At 56.4% G+C, this 16,495-nt stretch overlaps 2 protein-coding genes across 2 annotated transcripts; both read right to left on the bottom strand.

Annotated features, from left to right (window-relative positions):
- Positions 1-270: 270 nt before the first annotated feature.
- HOXB6 (homeobox B6) lies at positions 271-9,311 on the bottom strand. Its single transcript, XM_042916652.1, has 3 exons — positions 8,985-9,311; positions 2,230-2,722; positions 271-1,168 (listed from the first exon to the last, which is right to left on the bottom strand). The coding sequence occupies exons 1-3, from the start codon at positions 9,156-9,158 to the stop codon at positions 909-911; spliced, it is 927 nt and encodes a 308-aa protein (XP_042772586.1). The 5' UTR covers positions 9,159-9,311; the 3' UTR covers positions 271-908.
- Positions 9,312-11,751: 2,440 nt separating this feature from the next.
- On the bottom strand, positions 11,752-15,139 carry HOXB7 (homeobox B7). Its single transcript, XM_042915098.1, has 2 exons — positions 14,640-15,139; positions 11,752-12,590 (listed from the first exon to the last, which is right to left on the bottom strand). The coding sequence occupies exons 1-2, from the start codon at positions 15,037-15,039 to the stop codon at positions 12,337-12,339; spliced, it is 654 nt and encodes a 217-aa protein (XP_042771032.1). The 5' UTR covers positions 15,040-15,139; the 3' UTR covers positions 11,752-12,336.
- Positions 15,140-16,495: the final 1,356 nt, after the last annotated feature.

The raw sequence follows: 16,495 nt of genomic DNA, 5'->3' as shown, positions 1-16,495 counted from the left end.
ATAAGAGGGAAACGGCCCTTCTCCGTCCCCCAAGTGTGCACCAGGAGAGGCTGTTCGGAGCCTCAGCACTGGCGAGGCGAGGCGCGGCGCGGGAGCCTGGGCGGTACCGCTCCAGCCTTTATCTCAACTGTAACTTCCGAGTCGTGTCGGGCCCGCTGGGGCCGACCAGGGCTCCAGCCTTTGCTGCGGAGTTTCCGGCACTGGGACGATGGGGTGGCCTTGGGGGTGGGGGAGTGGCAGGGGAGGAGCAGAGGTGACCGAGCGGCGAGTTTTAACGTCTTTATTATTATTATCATCATCATTATTAATAATATTAATATTATTACCGAAGTATTTCACGTCCAGAGCTAAGACAAGACTACAAACACAACACATAGAAAATTAATAAAATAGAACTTTGTTTTCTTCTGAGGCTCCTCTTCTTACTTCTAGGTAGTATGTGCTCCTTCCAGTGGCTTTAAGGAGGGGGTGGGAGAGAGGTCTGGGGTGAGGGAGTCTTCGAGGCCCCCGCTGAGGGGACTGCGAATCTACCATTGAACCGTGCACCGGGGACATGGACGAAATGAGACGCGACACGGACAAGAGCATTTTGCTCTGCTTCCAGGAAACATCAAGTGAGTCCGGTCCTCAGTTCTCACAGGGGAGCCTGATGGGGCTGAAGCGGGTCCCGCAGGGATGGAGGGGGCGCTCAGGGTGCTGGGTGGGCTCAGGCGGCAGGGCCTCCCAGCACCCAATGAGAGCTCTGCGGGCGGGGGCGTCCAAAGAGCGCTGGGCCCCCCCGCACGTGTCGTGCGCTAGAGAGCAGGTCCCCCGGGTCCCCCGCCCGCAGAGCCTTCTCGGGGGCTCTCCGAGGCCCTCGGCTCCCCACAGGCCGCTCCCTTCGCGTTCCCCCTCCCTTTCCAACGCCTTCACTCCGCTGGTTTTTCTTCCTCCTCCTCGGCACTGAGCTGAGACGCGCTGAGCAGTTTGCTCTCCTTTTTCCACTTCATGCGCCGGTTCTGGAACCAGATCTTGATCTGCCGCTCGGTCAGGCACAGGGCGTGCGCGATCTCGATGCGCCGCCGCCGCGTCAGGTAGCGATTGTAGTGAAACTCTTTCTCCAGCTCCAGCGTCTGGTAGCGCGTGTAGGTCTGGCGGCCGCGTCGGCCGCTGGGCCCAAAGGAGGAACCTGTTACGCAGAGAGAAGATGCTGAGGCCTGGGGTCAGCGGGGCCAGAACCCCCTCCCCCACTCGACCCTCAGACATGGACTCTAGCCTGTCCCGGGATGCCCTCCGCTCTCCGAGAGTTCCCTGCTCCCCCCGCCCCCCTCTTTCACTCCTCCAGCGCCCCCTCCAGATTCCCTCCGGGTCTCCCAGGCCTGTGCCTCTGGTCTAGACTCCAGGTGGGGGATGGGAGGAGGGCTTAAAATCCCACCTGAGCCGAGGGGGAGGGGCTGGGGAAGCACTGGCCAGGTGTGTCTCTTCCTAGCCTCATCTTTTCTTTCCATCTATCTGGCTCCCCCACCACCCTGTGATAGATTCCAGCCCTTAATCCGTAATGACGTGGATCGATCCATAGTCGGCATTAACGGCTCCTCACTTTCGTGTCCCGCTAATGGACATCAATTTGGGACTTCAGGCCAACAAATAATCCAACCTGAGACCCAGGCGCCTGCTTCTCCCTCTCTCCCCCTCCGCCTGCCTGCGCCTGCTCCCTCTCCCTTTCTTCCCCTTATGCGCCCTCCCTCCCCTGACTACCACCCCTTTCCTGGTGCCTCCTCCTTCCCCAGCCCCGGACCCCCAGGGAAACACAGTCCGGGACAGACTCAACTCTCCCTCGCCAGCGTCACGCCGCCCCCCTTCCTATGACGCACTCCGTTTTTAATGGAACCGTCTTCGGGTGGGGGACCCGACCAGGGCTGGGGGCACGAGGGAAAGCCACGCCAGTGGCTGCGGCCCCTGCCCCCTCCCCTGCCCCGGAATCCGGCTCTGGCGTGGCGCTCCGGGAGAGCCCACTCGCTCCCCCTGGCTCCCAGTGCAGCTGGGACTTTGCAAACTTTGTAACTCCTGAGGGCCAGAGGACAGAGCGGGAGACCCGGGGCAGGCGCCCAGTCCTCCCTTAGCTCCTAACTGAGATGCCCACCCAGCACCCCGGGGGGGGGGGGGGCGGGAAGGAGGTGGGGGCGCTACTTCTGTCCCCGGGGGTGGGGGCCCGCGGGGGTCGGGGCGGCCGCGGGAGGGCTCACTCACTGTTGCACGAATTCATCCGCTGCATCCACGGGTAGACCGGGGTGGAGCACTTCTGCTCCTCCGCCTCGCCGAACACGCTCTTGTCCTGCGCACAGTCTGACTTCCGCGGCTCAGGGTGGAACCGGGGCGGCTCTTCGGCGCCCGAGAGCGCGCAGGCCGACTCCTTCTCGCGGTAGAAGGCCGGCGCCGGCCCGTAGTCGCAGGGCGCCGCTCGGCCGTAGCCGCCGCCAGCGGGCGGGTAATAGGAGGAAGCGGCAAAGCCCTTGTCCTGGCCGGGCCCGGGCCCGTAGGGCGCGGGGTAGTGCCTCAGCGGGTCCGCATAGCCCGACGAGTAGAGCGGTAGCTGGCCCAGGAAGGACTCCTGCCCGCTGGCCAGAGTGACGGGGAAGGTGGAGTTCACGAAATAGGAACTCATTGGGAGGGGAGGCGCGCTCGGCCGCTGCTGCTCCGCCGGGTTTATGATTTGTTGTGTTTTATAGTCCGAGCGCCGCGCCTATTAGTAGTATATCTGAGATTGGGTTTTAGCTGAGGGGGGATGGCGAGGTGCCAGTGAGGGCCAGAAGGAAATACAACCATCTGATCCAACACTGACCAATGGCAGAGGCAGGAATTGTCAAATAGCACCCAGGAGGAGCGCAGCCCGCGCGAGGGACCCGCGCACAAACCTATCAACCTTTTTTTTTTTCCCTCCTTCTTCTCCTTCTCCTCTCTCTCTCTCTCTCTCTCCGACAACACAACGCGTCCTGTTCCACCTACGTAGGATCTGCGAAAGAGGCGTCTGTGCCTTGGAGGGAGGAGGGAGCATTTGGATTGAGACCACCCCATCCCCCAGTGATTAAATAAATATATCCCTCCCCTCCCCACGCAGGATAGGAAAAAGTTAATTGTGTTTTCAGAAAAGTTAACCCCTGCGTTGCTTGAGCCCCGTTCCCTCAAGGGAAGGGTGGGTAAATGTCCCCCGAATGAATCTCCGCGTGGTGAGGAGAGAACTAAAGGAAAAGGTTTGTTTCTAGGGTCTTGTGTAGGTAGAAAAGGAGAAGACTTCACTGTTTAGCATCGCTTTCAGAAAGAGAGGCGAAGAAGACGAAGCACTCTCCTTCCCAGGTGAAAACTGTTTTTCCTGCTTCTCAGGTCTACTCTGTCTCCTCCAAGCCTGGGTTTATTATTCTCGCTTCTTCACAATTCTTATGGTCTGAAGGGCAGGCCAGAGCCCAGAGGACCCAGAAGTCTGGGAAATAGGAGGGTCTGAGCCCAAGGTTCTCCCTCCGGCTCTGTGGCTAGGTTAAGCTAAGCGAGGCTAGGAGCTTCTTGGAAGGCTGCTGCCCAAGACGTCCTGCCTGGTTCCAGCATCTGCTGCTTGCTCTTGGAATGGGAAGGGGCACTGGGGAAAGGGAATAGCCTTCTCTTCACTTGTGGGATAGGGAGAGGAAGAGGAAGGGACATCCCCCAGCCTAGGTTCCCCTGATCCCTACCCTGCCTGCAACCCTCACTCCACCCCCACCCCCTACCCCCCAAATCATTAGAATATCCCGGGCTACAGATTCTTAAGAATCAAAGATATCTCAGTACGTCTGGGTACAGGGAAGAAATTGTTCCCCCTCCAATTCTGGGTCCTCAAAACTGCCTAATATTTGAGGCAATCAGAGACAGCCGGGAAGAGAGGGGACCTTGCTCCTTTTCCAGGTCTCTCCAAAAGCTGGCAGGTCTCTTTAAAATGATTTTTTTTTCCCAAGACTCGGTTTGGGCTTAGTTTTATAAGGAGGGAGAGGTGTTCAGTTCCTCCTGGGGACTCAGCAGGCAGCTTACAACTATCAGCCCGAATCCCCTCTCCAGAGGCTCACCACCCTTCTGTCAGACTCTCAGTGTCTCTCCAGTCCCTCCCACATCTCATATTTGTATCACCAGCTTTGCTGCTGCACAGGCTTGAGTGTGAGAAAGAGTGCTCATCTCTGTTTCTCTCTCTCTCTCTCTCTCTCTCTCTCTCTCTCTCTCTCTCTCTCTCATCTAAGGAAAATGAGCCTTGAAGCCAGGCTAGAAGACTGAATCACAATATGTTTTCAACATTCTAACTATGCACATGGAAGCCAGGCACTAAAGGTCGATAATGTTCAGACCTGAGTTCAGGAATGAGTCAGGATGGGTGACAAAATCTGATGATGAAGGGGCCAGCTGACTGTCTGCTGTCTCATGCTTTGGGTTCCTTTTTGTGGGCCAGGTTTGCCCACAAAAGATGGCACAAGATACTAGGGAAAGTGGTTGGGATACTAGGGAAAGGGCTGCGCTTGGTGACCAAAAGCGGGAAATTGGTTGGTTGCACAGTGGCCTACAAGGATCCCGGAACTCGGGAACACTTCTAGGCTATACCTTCATGGCCACATAGTGATCCCTGGATGTCCCACCAATCACTTCCTAGCCCAACTTGGGGGGGGGGGAAGGGGATTATCAAAATTTAAGAAAATAAACTCAAGTCTTCTAATAATGAAGAATCCTAAGTGCCCCCAATCTAGCTGTGATTGGGCCAACTCCTAGAGAGAAACAGGGAACATTTGGGCTGGGGGAGCAGGGTCAGGAGGGTGCCTGTATGCACCTCCCTCCTCCTTGCCACTGAGGCTAGGCCTTGGGCCATATCTGTCCTGCCTCCTCCCTGGTCACAGTGTCCCCTTCCTAGAAATGGACAATGTGGGCTTTGCTGTGGAGTCGGGACTAAGTAGGATGCTGTAAGACAGGGAGACTTCCCTGATACAGAAGCATGAAAATCATCTCCTTATCCTTAGAGCCACAGCCCCAAATTAACCTCACCTCTGCAGGTTGCCTGTCACGAGATGGAGCCCGAAGCAGGGCCTGGGCGCCTGGAGTCCGGCATGAAAAGAAATAGCGCCTCATCGCTCTTATCTAAGCCCAGAGGTATTTATGAGCGTTTATTCGTCTGATCCGTTTGTTTGGGAGAAAGAGCAGACAGGGCCCGGCCAGAGGCCGCCTGGTCTCTGGAGCCAGATCTCTACGAATCTGTCTGTGGTTCGGTCCACTGCCGTCTGTCTGTCTCCAAGGGGGAATATGTAAATACCCAGCAGGCACAGCCGTCTGCCAGTCTGGGGTGTCTCTCCCAGCCTCATTGAGGAAGTATGTATATAGAGAGATGGATATAAATGTGTACCAAGTCTTGAGTACGCAACAGAAGGATTGTACAGAAACCCCACAGGCAGAATTTATAATTGTAATATTCTATGCTGTAGATCCGAGCTCCTCTGGATGCGCACGCATTTTCATTTCCCAGGGAAATGTCCGAGTTGTGCTTAGCAACTGAGTAAAATTCTCCTGCACCGGTAACCTCAGGGAGGGGTTTTTGCCTGTATGTGTACGGAGGAGAGGAGGATTGAGACACTGTCCAAGTTTCCCATTTCCTCACAGCTACAAAGCTCCCCCCACCTCCGGCTCATTGGGTTGTGGACACCTTCCCCCAGCCCACTCCCAATTCTGGCTGGGATGGAGCGAATGAAAATAACTCGACTCAATTCTTCCCCTAGACTCTGTGGTTCTCTCTGAATTTGGGAAACATAAATGTTCCCAGAGGGAGTTCCCTACCTAGGGGAGCTGTTTACTAGGGATATTGCCTTAAAATTAGCCCGCCCAAAGCGCCGGTACAAAGACCTCATTTCCATTATGCAAATGAACGGCACCGTCTCTGATCTTGGGGGGTGGGATGGGCGGTGACGCTCAGCTCACTCTCCCTGTTCCCGGCACCCAGGTCCACGGGCACCCCAGGAGCCCCAAAGTGTTTCAACCCCCTGTACCAGCCACCTTCCCTCCCTACCTGTCCTTCGGATTGCCCACAAGAAAGAGGGGCCCGAGACTTTCCGGGCAGGCTCCCTCGGGGCCTCCGCACTGGGCCGGGCCTTCTGGCCTCGGAAAGTCACTCTTTCTGCCCAAATGCTGAAAGGGCAGCTCTCCTGTGGTCCAGACTCTGGAGGCGCCACAGCCGCTGGGTTTGCCCCCCAGCACCGCCGGCCCCCCTCCACCTCGGCAGTTCTGGCCCAGACCCTAGTAACACCTCGGCCTGCCTGGCACCGCAGGCAATTTCCTGGAGCCCCCGCCCAGGAACTGGGGCCACAGCACCTTGAAAGGAGCGGCCAGAGCTTCCTCCTGCGGCTTGAAAGCCCGAGCTAATCAGTAACCCGTGAGACAGGGGCCAATATTCAAACTCGGCAGCGGAGGCCCCGTACCCCTGCCCTCGCCACCCCCTTCTGGGAGAGCAGTCGGGTTAAGCGTGTGTGAGGGGTCCTGCAGGAACGGAAATCACAATGGTCTGGTTCCTTAATGATTGATCCCTGCTCCCACTCCCAATTTTTACCCAAAGCATATTTGTGTCGATTTTGCTTGAAACGGCCGAGAATGGGGGAGGGGACCCACACTCACTTGCAGACACCAACAGTTTCCAGAAAATTCGGCTCAATTCCTTCACCACGGACTCACCAGCCAACCCGGAGAACACAGACCCGGTCTGTCTTTAGACAGCCGAGTGGAACTGCGGGACCGGCGCCTCCCCTGCTGGCCCCCTCCTTTGGCCGAAAAGAAAACCAAATAAACCTTGAACAGCCTTGGCCTCGCATCTCCCGAGCGGCCCGGATGATCCCCTCTGTAGCCTTGGAGGGGTAGGAGGGTGAGGACTCTCGACTCTGATCCCCCAACCCTTTGGTTCAGGGCCCCCTGCCCGCGGGATGCAGTATTAGTCCTTTTTAAATATGTCCTAGAAAAAGCCGCTTTCCCAGCCAGCCGCTGGGTTTGGAGCTGGAATGGGGCGGGCCAGGAGGAAGGGACACTAGTTCTCTAATCCACACGCGGAATGGCGGGTACCAAGATCCAGCGGAAAGCGACAATCTGGGCCCGAAGTCCCCGCAACCCGCCGAACCTGAGCAGCAGGGGCTCCGGGCGTCGCGCACGGTTCAGGCAGTGTCGCCCGGCTTGCGGCGCCGAAGCCGCATGTCTCCGAACGGACGGTAGATGGCAGCAAACCGCATAATTTGGGTCAGAGCAAACTGTCTAAGGGATGATTTATAACCACACCAAGACTACAGGAGAAAAAGACCTTCAGTCTGGATGGGTTTGGGGAATTTTCCCTTTGAGAATAGGCCCTGAGTACCGTGGGTGCTGGCCGAGAACTTCTCTCGCTGTGCAGCCGAGGGTCCCTGCAGGTACCCAGTCCGGGCCTGCTTCTAGGCATCTACCTGTGCCTCCAGGGACCCCCTTCCCGCGCCACAAGTGGCCTGCATCCCTCTCTTCCCAGCTCAGGATCCAGAATGCCAATATCCCCCTACCGACCCCCATCCCCCGCGATCCCTGGGCCACCAGAGGCCCCAGGCCGAACGCTCTGCATTTGGTCTTTAAAAAGAGGAAAGCAATCACCTATTCGTGCAAACCAAACTAAATCATAGTCTCTCCTGCCCTCCACGCCCCAAACCGCTTATCTCTCCGCTGGCAGCTTCCCCAGAAGCCCTCTCACTCACTCTGTTTTTAGGTTCTCACCAGCTTTCCCGTTCTTCCACCCCACCAGCTACTTTAGGAATTTCGGTCTCCCTCCCAACAATCCTTCTCCTCCCTCCTCCCCACCCCCAGGAGGCCTGGCTGGAGAATGAAATCAGGCGCCGGAGGGACAGGACTAGCTGTCTGAGCTCAGCGCCAGGCAGCTCTCCAGTCCGGACACCATCAGGTTCCCTAACTGGGTTTTCTTTTTGATTTTCTTCTGCTGCTTCTTCTTCTTCTCTCTCTGTCCCTCCCTGTTTTGTTTTTGTTTTTGTGTACAAGCCTCAAACACAACAACACACTCCACAGCTTCTTCATAATCACCACGGTTGGATCCGGGGAAAGTTTGAGGTGCTCCCACCTGAGACACACACATGGCAGTTTCCTCCACCGAAATCCACACACCCATAAAACACAAGGAATAGAATCAATATTGCACAGACACCAACACGCTGTGACCTACCGCGTTAAAAACCACAAAACTGTCTCCCTGCAGAGCGACGCTCCCTCCTGCGGGAGTGGCGACAGACCTGGGCATTCTCAGGCTGGCTTCCTGGGGGGAGGGGGTCTCCCTCGATGTTGGTGCCTCCACCCACAGCCCTTGAATTTCAAAAATGTCTCCGTAAGGGAGATAATGAGCATTTCTCTGTGAATTGTTCTTTCTGTGTCCCTCTAGCCGCCGCCTCCTCGCCCTCGCGGGCCTCTGCGGACATTCCAGGCCCTCCAGAGACCAGAACGTCCCTCGGCACCACCTCCCCTTGTGCCAATGCCGCCGGGAAACCGCCGATACCCATGACGGGCAAGAGAACTGCGCGGGGGGCAACTGGGGGAGGCCGGAACAAGGGGGGGGATGGTGGGAGGGGGAGGGGGCGCGCACCCACAGAGGCCATAGCGACAGGCTTCTAGGGCGCCCTGGAGCCCAGACGCCCCCATCCTCTCCTTTGCAGCCCCCTCGCTTGAGCCTCTCTTCCCAGCTTAAAAAGGCGACTTAGAGCTCGCCTCCGTGGTCCCTTTTCGGTTCCTCCTCCCGTCTTCCCTGCCTTGGCTCCCCCTCCAGGAAGCAGCCACCCCTCTCTCTCCGGCCACCGAATTTCCTGGGAAGCCTCTCTCTGAAGTGCCCAGAGGTGGGGTTCAGCCCCCGTCTTGGAGAGAGGGGGGGAGACGGAGACAAACCCAAGCCCCACCCCCTACAAAATCGATGCAAAAGAATAAGAAGAGAATTGTAGAATCTCCCTTACCTTTGTAGACCTTGGGATTTCTTTCCTCCGATTGATAGGGGTGAGGAGGAAGGAGGGGGGAAAAGCGTTCTGTTTCTTCTTCATCTTCCAGATAATATTGTCCCAACCTGAGAGCCGTCGCTTCCCCTTCTCTGACTTGGGAGAGAGGGTGTTTCGCTTTTCTGACATTTGCATAGAAAATGGAGTAAGTTCTGGCTTTGAAAAATGGTATCAGGCTGCAGTCCTGGGCAGATTGTCCATTTACCCTCCATGATGACTAAAATCCCAGATCAGCAAGCAAATCAACTTAGAAATTAAAATTATTTTTGGTTCTCTCTTTTGTGTAATTCCCACCCCTCCTTCCCTCTCTCTCTCTCTCTCTTCTTTCCTCTCCCTCTCTCTTCCTCTCTCTCTTTTTCTTTATCGAGTGATACTGAAGTATAAAAATATCAAGAGGCTGGAGCCCTGAAGGACGACAGTGCTCCGACCTAGGTGTGGTGTCCAAAAGAATGCTGCATTATAACCACCAGGGAAATGATAAAAAGTTCATGTTCACGATCGCCCGGCCACATGACCGGCGCCGGCCAATCGCTGGATTCAACCACTCATAAACTTCTATCACAAAGTTGTAAATTTTCATAAAACAACAAGGAATTTATTGCATTTCTTCATGGCTGCTCCACCAGCAACCCTTTTCTCAGTCGCCATCTTCTTTTCTTCTCCTTCTCGCTATTTGGGGAAACCCCAATATGAGAAGGGGTGAGATTTGGGGTGCAGGGAATCAGGCAGAGGAGCCACAAGGGTCCATCTGGGAAGGGGATTCTTTCCAGAACCTCCCTATTCTCACAGGAGCTCTGCCCCCTCTTCTAGTAAAAATTCACCCCAAATCCTCCACACAGGGGCCATTCTAAGATAGTTTTGGGGTGAGTCGGGAGCAGCGGCAGGGATCCAGAATTGCTACTTGCATCAGGGCAAAATGAAAGCTTCAGTGCCCCCTCTCCCCTTCTGAATGCCCCCCTCATTCCCAGCCCTCTAGATGGCAAGACCCCCACCTGTGAGGCTTGTGGCATTGCGGGTGTGGGGGCCCTAGATCCCCCAGGGCCTAGTTTTTGCCCCGGGGAAGAAAGGTAGTCCTGATAGAGGCCAAGGCAGACAGTCTAGCAGCCAGATTCTCGCCTCTGCACCCCAGAAATTAGAAGAGGCTGAAGCCGGATCCCTGCCTCTCGCGCCCAAATGCCCGCACACCCAGGTTCCCAATGACAGCTCTGTGTGCTCTCAGGGGGTTCTGCGGTCATTAATGGGGGAAACTGCAGGTTCAGGGGACTTTTACTTACAAATTCAAATTAAACAGGTCCTCCTAAAATGCACTTCCTTTCCAAACTGCTTCCCCCCCCCCCTCTGTCCCCATACCTGTTCTTTACATTTAAAGGATCCAAGGCTTATAATCGAATAAATTCTAAACCTCAGCTCCACAGGTCTAGATGCCTAGGCGCCGTCTTCCAGGTTTACGTTCCTCAATCAAGGGGTGTTTTGGAGGAAAACAAACAAACAAACAAACACCACCAACAACCAACAAAATCCACCCCGTGTTTCCCAGGTCCCCTGAAATACTCCTGTATGTTGAATTGAGCTACCAGCGCCCAGATGCAGGAAACGAAATAACATCCCCCCACACATGTTTTTTTCTCTTTTTTCTCTTTCTCTCTACTCCGGAGAAGATTCCAGGTTGCCGGCCGCGCGGACCGCGGGTAGCAAGGCGCGGAGGAAGCCGGCGGAGCTGCGGCGGGAGGCGCGACCGGCTCGGAGCGGCCCGGCTGCGGCCACACTAGCCGGGTAAACTTGCCCCGCTCAGGTTCTCGTTCTCAGGGCTCATTCTCCACCATTTTAAAGTATTGTTCGGATCGCTGTGTTAATTTAGAATGAGAGAAATTAAAATGCATGAAAGCAAAAGAGGTGGAAATAAAAGAACCGAACAGGTCTTGCGGAAAATGTGTGCCTAGTGAGCGGGAAGCCCGGAGCGCCCCGGCTTTGGAGGCCGCCTTGGGCCGGCCGTGCGTCTCTGGTCGCCGGCCCGGCTTCTGCTCAACGCCGCCCAGGAAGCGGGAGGGGATCTGGGGGGGTCACCTTCCCTTTCCTTCCACTCTTCCTTCCTATGGGGCCTAACACTTTGGATTTCAGCTCTGCGTTTGGGCCCCAGCCTGGTCTGAAGGCCTGGACGAGGAAGAGTTCGCGTAACTGTGGGCGTTTTGTTTTGCGAACGTGCGCGACTGGGCGTGCGGGCTCGTGGATGTGCTTCCTTGGGGGGCGAATGTGAATCTGTGTTTATAAGCCAGCGTGTGAATGTACGTTGGCATGCATAAATGTTTCTGTGAGTGAGTGTGAATGTGTGTTTACTCGTGAGTGTGTGTGAACGTGAATGCGTGCGTTCCCCGGGTCGAGTTGGGGTGTGTGGATGCCTGTATGTTTATTTAGGAACGTACGAGTAGGGGTGTTTATTGGCGACTGTGTGTGGCGATGTATATATTTCTGTATGTGTGATGTGAGCCTGTGAATGTGTGTCATCCGTGCATTTGTGTATGTCAGAGTGTGTAAAGGGGACGTGTGTGTGATCTCAGGGTTCGCTGGCTAGTAGCCCCCAGAGCAAGGAGGAGGAAAGAGAGCCGACCCCAAGCACAGAAAGAAACGACTAGCAGCAGAAGTTGAAGCCAAGAGGCTCTGGGATGCATAACCCTGACCCTCTCTGTCCCCCACCCCTGGTTCTAGGGAAACACAGAAAATAAGGCATCTGTTCATTTTTAAATTGTGTTTTATTTCTCCATCCTTCAGGTACACATACAACGTAAAGAGGATCACGGGGGCTCATGGGAACAAGGAGCATCGGGCAGGCCAGGTGCACAGAGGGGACACTTGAGCTAGTCGGTGGGTCCATGGGGCTCCCTAAGGCCCCTTCAGTGCCGCTACTGGGAAGTCAGGGGGGCTCAGGAGGACGGAAACCACACACTGTAAGTCCAGACCCACAGACCACAAAGACAGCGTCAAAGAAAGGGGTTTACAAAACAGCAAGATTTTACAAAGACCTTACAATAGCGACATAGAAAAGGGGCGGCAAATCCCAGAAAGCTACAGAACAGGTAGATGATGTCCTCATATCGTACAAAACAAACCCGACGGACGTTTCTATAGGTAGTATTTTTTTTTCAGTGTTAAGAAACCAAAATTTCACCTTCTCTCCTTAAAAACTTTTCAACTGCTTTCCACTATTTAAATAGTTTTCCCCCTCCCGATTTAATTTGAGTTTCCTGGATCAGTTCTCAGAGCTGGGCTTCACCTCTCTCCCTGTCTCAGCTCTCTTCCTCTGCCCTTTCTCCGGCTCTCACTCTTCCTCGTCCTCCTCCACCTCGGCCTTGTCCTGGCCTGTGGCCCCAGGACCCGCCGTCTTGTTCTCCTTTTTCCATTTCATGCGCCGGTTCTGGAACCAGATCTTGATCTGTCTTTCGGTGAGGCAGAGCGCGTGCGCGATCTCGATGCGCCTCCGGCGGGTCAGGTAGCGATTGTAGTGAAACTCCTTCTCCAGTTCCAGGGTCTGGTAGCGGGTGTAGGTCTGGCGCCCTCGCTTTCGGTCAGTCCCTGCACATAATATTTAAAGGAGAATAGTCAGTGCATGTAGGAGAAGCCACGAGAAGTGGTTGGGAGAGCCCATTTCTCCACTAAGCCAGATTCTTACTTTCCATACCCCCAGTGTGTGCAGGCTTTTCTACAGGCCTCCTGAGGCAAACATCCCCACTTTCCACCCAGAAAGTCCTCCAGCCTCAGGCTTCTGGATGAAAGATTTAGCCTGCTGGCTCTTGTGGGATGAAGGAAGGTTAATCCTCCCATCGCCCCTGGGACCAAGGGCCCCAAGCTTTCCTTTTTGGATACTGACTCTGATGTCTTTAGGGCAATGGGGCAATGGAAACCATAGAAGTGACCCTGGAGTGGGGCTCTAGGCCTGACCTGAGTGCTTTTCCCAAAAAGAAAAGGAAACAAAGGAGCCTTATAGACCTAGTCTCCCCCCCCCCCTCTCTCATACACACACACACACACACACACACACACACACACAGCCTGTTGTGGTATGAGGCGGAGGTGAGAATTTGCAGATTTCCTTGGAGCTCAGAGTTGGCCTGAGAGCAGTTGCCCTCTGATGACCATTTTCCAGTGAGTGGCTGAGGTTCAGACAGGGCCAGGCTGTCCTGCCTGCCCACCTGCCCAGACGACCCAGTTCTCCAAATCAATATTTGGGCCTCCAGGAAGGAAGGCACAGGGCAGACAGCAGCCTGGTTTGGGGCGGAACGTGGAGTATCAGGGTGGTGGGGGCTGAAGGCCAGAGGGAGAGCTTTCCAGGTTAGGCCAAAACCCTGAGGAGCCTTGGGGGAGGCTGCACTGGGGGCGGTGCCGATGCCAGCCCTCCTGGGAAGTAGACGTGGGAGGAGGGACTAGGGGCCCTAATTTCAAGTCAGATAAAAGCCAACGTGAAATGTTTACGAGCAGAAAAATTTGGGCTTTGATAAATCAACTGGAAAGGCAGTTGAATTATGGAGCAGGTAATGGGGACAGTGACCGCCAATACTGATGGTGTAGGAGCTGGGCTGCTTCTGGCTGGATTAGGAGCCTCTGACCACAAGTCTTGGGTCTTCTGAACCTTGGGGTTGGGCCCTGAGACCAGGAAAGCATTAAGAAAGATGTCTGGTTCGGGCTAGTCAGGAGACTCTACTCTCTTGGGGCTCCTGCAGTAGCCTCTTCAGTGGCCTGCACTCTCTAACTTCTGATTTGGCTCCATAGAGACCCTCTCCTAAGAGGACATTCACCCTTCTGGAATGATACCTGCAAACTTGCTGGCCACTTCTCCAGAGGCACTTAGGAACCCTAGGAGGGGGCACCTGAGGAAGCCAGCTGTACTCCTATGAGGCTGCTCACCCTTTCTCTAGCTCTGCTTCCCCCTTCCCAAGTTCACTGGGGGGTCAGGAGCCTCGTCTCTCTTGATCTCAGCCCCCCTGTCTCCACCTGCCTCTCTGGCTCTGTGTCCCTGGCTGGATCTTCATCTCTTCTCATACCCCCTCCTCCCGCCAAGCCTCTAGAGCCCACCTCTAATTGTCCAGAAGGGAATAATGGGGGAGCGGGGTTGGCTGGGAAGGAAGGGGGAGGGGAGAATTGCTGAGCGCTGCGGCCCCCTCCCCCAGACCTCCAAGCTGGGGCTGGGGGACACACCCAGAGCTGAGATCCCCGGCGGGGGAAGGGAGAAGGGAGGGGGGAGACCCTAATGGCTATTCTCTGCAAACCCCAGCCTTCCTCCACAAGACAAACGGCCTCGTCTCCAGCCCGTGCCGGCGCGGCTGATAAATATTTAAAGCTAAAAGGCCGGGAGGAAAGGTGGGGGGCGGGCGGGGGCTCGGAGCGCCACGGCGTCGGCGGAGAGAGATCCGCCAAGGGAGCAGAACGAGCCTGAGAGCACCGATCAAAAAATGGGGGTGGGGGCGGCGCGCCGGGCTGCGGCCGAGGGGCTGCCGCGTCCCCCACGGCCGACCTCCTACCGGAGCATTCTGGACGCGGAAAGGGGCACTCGGCCAGGAAGGGGGCGCCTTCCGGGGAATGTGCCCAGGCCACTGCGGCTCGGGATGGCTCGGTGCGCGGCGTTACCTGAGCTTCGCATCCAGGGGTAGATCCGGAAGTTACTCTCGGCCGCCAAGTCCGAGTCCCTCTGCTCCTTGGCGCCCGCCGCCTTGGCGGAGTCGCCGGGACACACCCCGGAGAGGTTCTGCTCAAAGGGCGCGCAGTGCATGTTGAAGGAACTCGGCTCGAGCCCGTAGCCGGCCGCGTAGACGCCGGCTGCACTCTGGCCCGCCATGCCCCCCCCGCCGGGGTACAAGCCCTGCATCGAGGCGGCGAAGGAAGCGCCCGAACCCGCTCCATAGCCCGGGCGCTGGGGGTTGGAAGCAAACGCGCAAGAAGTTTGTTCAGGGAAGGCTCCGGTAGCGAAAACCGAACTTGCGGCTGGATATTTAGAAAATAAAGCATTCGCATAATACAATGAACTCATAATTTGGCCGGATGATTTGTAGGCAGGGACGTTTTAGTGTCGGTTTTACGAGATTCCTTGATATATTACAGAATTAGAGTCCAGATTTACACCAAAAAGGACCCCCTTTTTCCTCTCCGGACCACGTGACCCCGCCCACGTGACGTGCCCTCCGCCAATGGCCGGGCGGCCTCCCCACGGCTCCCGGTAATGTGGAAAAAATTGTGTGGCGTTGGATTTATAAAATATGATCAATAATGAATGGGAAAGCCAAGCTCTGTGGATTGGGGCTGGGGGCTCAAGGGCCGCTGCCGACCCCCTTGGGCTGGAGGCAGCTTGCAGGCGAGATTTGGGGAGGAAGGGATTGAGTAGAAGGGAAAATAAATAACCTCCGAGCGATCCGTGTTGTCACCCCCCCATACACCCACCTCCCCAGCCGGTTACCCAGCGAGAAACAAATGCAGGGACTGCCCGCAACTGGGTGGGTGGGTGGGTGGGTGGGGGCAGGGCAGGTCTTTATTAATCTGGGCCAATTCAGCCTGGCTGGGCCTTTGGGGAAACTTGGTCCTGTTTTCCCGAGGTGAGGAGCGGAGGTGAGCCTGGCTTCCTGGCTCTCTCTGGGTGCCCCCGGACATACGGGCAGGGATGGAGTGAGGCTTCGTGGGTGCTCCTACAGGCTCGGAATCCAGCCCACAGGCGTTGGATACTGCGGTTTCTGTTGGCTTAAAAAAAAAAAAAAAAAAGGTTTGAAAATAAAAAAGGAAGGGGGTGGGGTGGGTGGGAAGAGAAAGGAAGGGAGGAGGGCGGCCTGGGTATGCTGCTCTCCTGGTTCCGGGAGGCGGATGCCTCAGTCGAGCGTGGCTGCCGGAGAAGCAGAGGCAGCGAAGGAAGGAAGGCGGCGAGCCACGACCTCGGAGCTGGGCGAAGGTGGCCAACTCTTGGAGAGGGAGAGGTGGGGAAGAGCATCTCCCCTCTCCTCCTCCTCCCCCCCCAAAACCCAGTGTGTGGGGGGGGGAATAAATATATAAGCTTGTTCAACGGCCCTGCGCTCCACTTTTACCAGCCACCCCCCCCCCCTCCATGCACACACAGGAGACAGGAGAGGGCCCACAGAAACAAAAGGGGAGGTGGCGAGGGATAGAGCCACCAACCGGGCGCATCTCTCCAGCTTGGCCTGGGCGCCTGGGTCTCGGGCAGACAGCCTCAGAACACGAAGGGAGGGGGTTTCTCTGGGCTCCCCTCCCCCGTTCCTCTCTCCTCCAATCAGGCGCAGCCGCCTCCCTCACCCCCTGCGCCCCTGGGCCAAGGGACTCGTACCACCTGCCTCCAGCCCCCGCCCCCTCCTCTGGGCTGCCCGGCCTGGAGGGCGCAGGAGCCCGGTGACCGGCTCCCCCCCAGCTCTGCAAGGCGCCGGGGGCAAATGAGGAGCGCGGGCCGGGCCAGTCTCGGGTTCTCGCTTGTAAACTTTATTGTAACT

The sequence above is a fragment of the Panthera leo genome, chromosome E1 (genome assembly GCF_018350215.1).
Source record: "Panthera leo isolate Ple1 chromosome E1, P.leo_Ple1_pat1.1, whole genome shotgun sequence".
NCBI lineage: Eukaryota > Metazoa > Chordata > Mammalia > Carnivora > Felidae > Panthera > Panthera leo.
This window is presented reverse-complemented; position numbering and strand designations above follow the sequence as displayed.